Raw genomic sequence first — 6,000 nt, forward strand, 5'->3', positions numbered from 1 at the left:
TAATTAATAATATTAGAATTCAAAATATTTCAAGTAACTCTGCCATAATGAGTGTTTTAACTCTGAAATTATTCCTCGTTATTATTATTATTATTATTATTATTATTATTACTATTATTATTATTATTATTATTATTATTATTATTATTATTATTTCATTCAGTTCAGATCAGCATGGTTCACAAACGATTTTGATCTGACACATATGTAATTGAAAGAGAATTGTTCTCAATACTATTAACTGAGTATCATGTTATCTGAAAAACGAAAAGTATGTGAAACGATGGATTCTAGAATTTCATACCGTCGGGTCATACTGGAGTAAACATGGCCTCAAGTCGGGTGTCCACAAACTTGTCCACCGTCTGGTCAGTTCTTCATCTGATTTTTTCAATCCTCGCCATTGCAATTCTCTCGTACAGAGTTTATTACCTGGAAAGTGAAATTTACTTCATTCGGAAGGAGATTTCTAGCGGAGAGCTGAGTGCGATTCAGACAACTCCATTGTCTACAGCTCCAACCAGTGAACAGCACAGAAGCGGACGAAACCGCAGGGTTAATCAGAAGAAGTCTGGATCGTCTTCAACAGATCAGCTCCAAGCAGAATGTTTGCAGAAGATACTAAAAAATATGCGGGTAAGTAAATATTTTTCATTGCTAGCTTAAAGGCTCTAGTTATCTGATTTATTTGACTAAGATGTGTGCCCATGTAGTCGTCGCAATTGTCTATGCGGAAGTGACTTGCTAAAATAATGATGCTTTCAACGGAAAGAATCGTTTTCTATATGCGCTTGGTACAATAAAAAATAAAAAATTGGTTCAATTCCAGCGTTCGAAAGAGTGGAGCGTCAATGGATATGTCGGCCCTTTACTACATTTAAAAAAGGCTCATCTCAAAGTGAGGCCACAGATTTATAGTGAATATAAACACCCGGTTAGATGCCTGTCTACCGGATTTTGCTCGGGTTTTTCTTCTTGAAATAAGTCGGTCTTTCATAGTTTCGTATACTTATAAAAACATATTTGAAATTTCTTCTTCTTCTTTTATTTCAGGTTGTTAACAACGCAGGCAACAGAACTGGGAAGCTTATCTGCATTAGAGGTTAATATTCAATTATACCAATTTATAAAGTATTTATATTCCATTCTCATCCTCACAAGAAAACGAATCGCGTTCTTTTATCATAATAATAATGAAAACAAATGGATATCCAGGCTATACTTCATGTATAATCCATGAACGCTGCTTCTGTCTTTTGTTTCAAGAAAGATACTTTCATTTGCTTTCATCCACAATTACTCTCAGAGTATCCACCACGTTCCGCTTTTATTATCGCCAAACGTTCAAGAACTTACTAACAAAATACTGCGTTTTTTATTTTAATCTTCAAACAATACTTAATAAAATAATAAACCTGGGTGTTTTCACAACTGAAAACCCTCTTGAGAATTTAGTACCTGCTCAAGTCATTCTGCGGACTACTTTTAAAGCCTTACCATTTGCACAAGTTTTTTGGCTTGCTTCATTCCCATAACCTTTACTGTAGGGTCTTCACTAAAATTCAGACAATATTCCAAAACATCTTACTATATATATAGTTAGCTGTTTCAGACTACATAACTTTGCGTTATCTCTGTAACACTAAAGGTGACTTTCCAGGTATGTTTTCTCTGACCCAGGTCCCCAGGGTCCCCCTGGAGCACCAGGTCCTCGCGGTCCACCAGGAGCACCAGGCCCCCGCGGTCGTCGTGGTCGTCCGGGTGCAACAGGAAAAATCGGGCCACCCGGAAGGAAGGGATCACGAGGGACTCCGGGAAAGAACCCAAGTATAAATGTAACGGTTATTGAAAATCTTGTCAAAGAAATTAACAATCAAGGAAAGATCACCAAGTTTGGTGAGTAGATTAAAAATCTGATCAAGTTGTTTAATCACAAAAATATTCTGTGAAAAGTTCACTTCCTTTCTGAAATAGAAAACTGACTTTGTGGCTTCCTTGTATCCTGTTATAGTGAAGAAGAAGCTCTCTGCCCTCTGATTGGCTAAAATACTTTGGTTTATCAGAGTATAAAACATGAAAAAACCCGCGATCTGTTGTCAATAGAATTCGAAGTCGAGGCAAATCTCAGAGAAAAGTCAATTAAAAGACAGCGTGTATAATTTTCTGTAGAACCTTTCCTTAGAAAATATTTTGGAATGTACAGATCTACACGGTGCTTTTGAACCAATAAAGATAAACTGTGAAGAAATTAAGATATGAAAACCAAGGGAAAACCGTATCAGTTAAATTGTCCTAAGGCAGTATGGCACTTTAAGAACACTATTTGAATTTAGCTTAAGCTTGGTGTCCTCCGGCGTGCGAAATGTTTTCTCCCAACTTCTTGTCTATAAAGTATCTTTTATGTATCTTTACTCGTTTCTTTATTTAACCAACAGCTCCCCCACGATTCACCAACAAACTTCCATCGCTTATTTCCATTAAGGAGGGCGGGAATGTGTCACTTACAGTTTCTGTATCCGGGAATCCAACACCAAAGATCACGTGGTCGGTGCAAGGTGAAACCCATGAAGAACAAAGTCGATACAAGATTACCGCTGACAAGTTTGAGATAGGTGCAGTCCGCTTTGAGGACCAGGGAATGATCACGTGCCGCGCTGAAAATTTGTTTGGTGTCCGAGAGACGGCAGTAAAACTTATTGTTTTTGGTAAGTTTTTTTCGTTAGTAATAAATTTGTAAAGAATTTTAAACTTAATTCTGTTTCTGCTCGGGTTTTTTTATAGCTAAACTAAAACCTAAGTAATCATATCTGTCCATTACAAAAACAAAAAAGCGCAACCAGTTAGAGCAAGAAACCTCAGCAAACAAACGCGGTAAGACGTAAAACTAGTTCTAAGTGCGCGAAAAGATACAACTGGCGCCAAGCGCGGAAAACATGCAACCAACGCCAGAGGCAAGAGAACATGATACTGATGCCATGCGCAGGAAAACATGAGACCGGTGACAAGCGCGGGAAAACATGTAACTGGTGCCAGATTCTCCATAACAAGAGAAGGTTTATCCTGCTTTTGACGCTGATTCTTCAGAACTAAAGGGAGCATGTCTGCTTGTACATTACTCAAGCATTTTGAGGCTATCACAGAAGAGCGCCAGTAGAGCAAACCAATTATCGGACTTTTCAGCATGGCTAGAACCAATAGTTTATTATTAGTTTTGTCAGGCATCTTAATACGTTGTGGAGTTAAGTTCTGGCTTCACAACTGACGCCTGACGAGTGGAGAAAATTTGCAACCGCTACAAGGTGGTGCAAGGTGCAGGAAAAGTGAGTAAGAAGTAATCATTGGTTTTGATTTTGTACAGTTTGATTGAAACAGCAGCATCCTTATTGTCGGTTTGCATCAGTTTGCAGCCCATCATTGAATCCAAGAATGTAAACAAGTCTTTGTCTCTCAAATTTAAACCTTTTTTATAACTGTCGATGCCTCTATAATATAAACATTGCAATTGTACTTTCACCATTTTGTTAACTGCGAACAAGAACACCCACTGCTCCATACAGCCTAAAGACAAAAAAAAGACAAAATGCTAGAGTAAGACCATTCCCTCCCCTATCGGCTGATATGTTAGACCTCGTACTTTGTATCTTACCAGCTTTACACTTTCTCGTCATATTGGCGTTAACTTCAACCAGCTGTAATTCCCAATTATTATTTTCTATCATGCAGGCTCTCCGAGGTTTCCTAAATCTCCTCCAGGAGAAGTGATCGGTTTTTTGGGCAAAGAGACCAGACTGCAGTGTAACCTCTTTGGCAACCCCACCCCTAAAGTGCAGTGGGCCAGATCACCCCCTGCACCCCTCCCTGAGGGACGAACTACAATAAGGAAAGACGGTCTTTATATAACCAACACTGAAACTGGAGACGGAGGAGTTTATATATGTACTGCGACAAACAAATATGGAATGGTTATTCATGGAACTTACGTAAAAGTCAAGTCAGTCGGTAAGTTAAAACCGCGTTCAGAAAGCTCCCTTTTTAGGTTATCACTGAGGTCATTTTGAATGGTTATAAAATGTAGAAAAACTTTGTGGTTGTCTGAAGGAAAAATATCTTGAGGCAAACTCAAAAGGAACACAAAAATGAGACTGCTTGGTTTCCCAAACTGCTTAGTTCATCCCTTACATTTGGCGAGTTTTCCGAAATTGATTATTCGAGTATTAAATGCAAATTTTGCATGGAATTCAATTTTATCTTGTCCTATGAACATATTTAGTAGAGCCGGTCAGGTTGCGACTGTTTTCCCAAAAGCCAGTTGCTGGGTTTTGTTACCTTTTCATGAGATCCGCTGTGGCAATTCTAGGTGCATACAAACCTGCTCGATCATATCAAAATACCCTCGAAACATTTTCAGTTTTAACGTCAAATTATTGACTTCCTCAATAAATAGCTCTCAGATCTTCGCTTTGTTACCTATCTGTCATTAAAAACTTTGAACTTAGGCTCTTGACTATTCTGTTCAAGACCGGGCAATGCGTGTGAAGAAACCAAAGCGTTACCTTTGTGAGTATAATTATAGAACAAAGATCCCAAACATGTTTTAACAACTGCTAAATCGACCTAAAACAAAGGTAAACTCTTTGTCCGACTTGTTTAGAGCCAGTTAACTAAAGTAGATTTTGTTCACAGTTAACTCAAGATTAGTGCTACTCGGGCTTCGAGCAGTTAGCGATTGGCTCAAGTTTTAAAGTGAATTAACGCTGTAACGTATTTATTTACCTTAGAACCTCCTGTTTTCACCTCAACACCACCGGCTTCAATCACTGTGCCGAGCATCAAAGCCTCCATTCGAGTCAATTGCTCCGCTAAAGGATCGCCTCTACCCAAAATCACGTGGTACAAGAACACTGTCAGCATCAATGCCATCAACAATGTGACTACAGACGAAGTCATCAGCCAGATTGAAATCAAACATTTCGAGCCGTCGGACCAGGCCACGTACCAATGCGTTGCTAGTAACATATATAACGATTCGGTGGTTACAAAGTCAGAGATAGGTAAGACATCCATTTACATGTTTGTATTGCATTCCTATTACCCTATTACTCAACCTACTACCTACTACACCTTTAGCCCTCTTCTGTGACGCGGACCTGAATTTCAGATCGTTTCTAAGTGCGATGCGCCACACCGTATAGTAACGGTAGAGCGGCTTTCAAATGAGTGTCGTACAGGAATTACCCTGGCCAATCACAACAGAGGTAAACAACGTCATGAACCAATCAGAATCAGATGCAAATACACGTAACAGGCTCAGCCCAACCGCAGGAAAACGCATGCGAGCAAGTCACGATTAGTTTTGCTTCTCATTGGTTCAGAAATTCGCGCGAGTTTTGCTAACCAATCACAGAGATTAACCTAAATCAAGGCAAATGCGAAATTACTTTCGACTTTCAACTGAAAACCACTCGAGTTCTAGTAAAAGTGATTAAAAGACAAGTATAATAAATTCGAAAAACTCCATCACATTACCCTTCAGAATGCAGATCACCTGAAATTACCTCCAAGCTTTGTTTTCAAACGCATCTCTTTTTTTTTTAAATTTCTACAATTAATACGTTGACAGTTATCGAAAGATGACAGGGATATCCATTCTTTCAAAGTTTTATACATTGTCCATACCGTCGCAAACGGCAATCATTTTCTCTTAGTTCTACCTAACTGTGGCGATCCAGGCAGACCAGACAACACAGTTGTTATCAGCACGAATCACTGGGCAGGGGGATATGTCAGGTACCTCTGTCATCCGGGATATACCATGTTTGGTCCCGCTGTCAGAAGGTGTTTGTCCAGCGGAAAATGGAGCGGAAATGAACCAACGTGTAAGAGCTTATGTAAAATTTATTCTTTGGAGGAGAAATAGGATAGTGATACCTTAATACAGATATAAACAGCAATGAATAAGCTTCGAAATGATGACCTTTTTTACGCAATATAGTTTAAGAA

The 6,000-nt window shown here is 38.9% G+C and overlaps 1 protein-coding gene across 1 annotated transcript in view; it reads left to right on the plus strand.

Annotated features, from left to right (window-relative positions):
• Positions 1-147: 147 nt before the first annotated feature.
• Positions 148-6,000, plus strand: part of LOC146463008 (hemicentin-2-like) — a 51,460-nt gene continuing 45,607 nt past the window's right edge. Inside the window, exons 1-7 of the mRNA XM_085084992.1 lie at positions 148-636; positions 1,054-1,102; positions 1,681-1,896; positions 2,436-2,705; positions 3,724-3,999; positions 4,779-5,051; positions 5,706-5,876. Coding sequence (XP_084941118.1) covers positions 328-636; positions 1,054-1,102; positions 1,681-1,896; positions 2,436-2,705; positions 3,724-3,999; positions 4,779-5,051; positions 5,706-5,876 — 1,564 coding nt within the window. The 5' untranslated portion in view covers positions 148-327. The remainder of the gene's footprint in view (positions 637-1,053; positions 1,103-1,680; positions 1,897-2,435; positions 2,706-3,723; positions 4,000-4,778; positions 5,052-5,705; positions 5,877-6,000) is intronic.

This window comes from Pavona decussata, unplaced genomic scaffold, assembly GCF_977016875.1.
Source record: "Pavona decussata unplaced genomic scaffold, jaPavDecu1.1 SCAFFOLD_182, whole genome shotgun sequence".
Taxonomy (NCBI): Eukaryota; Metazoa; Cnidaria; class Anthozoa; order Scleractinia; family Agariciidae; genus Pavona; species Pavona decussata.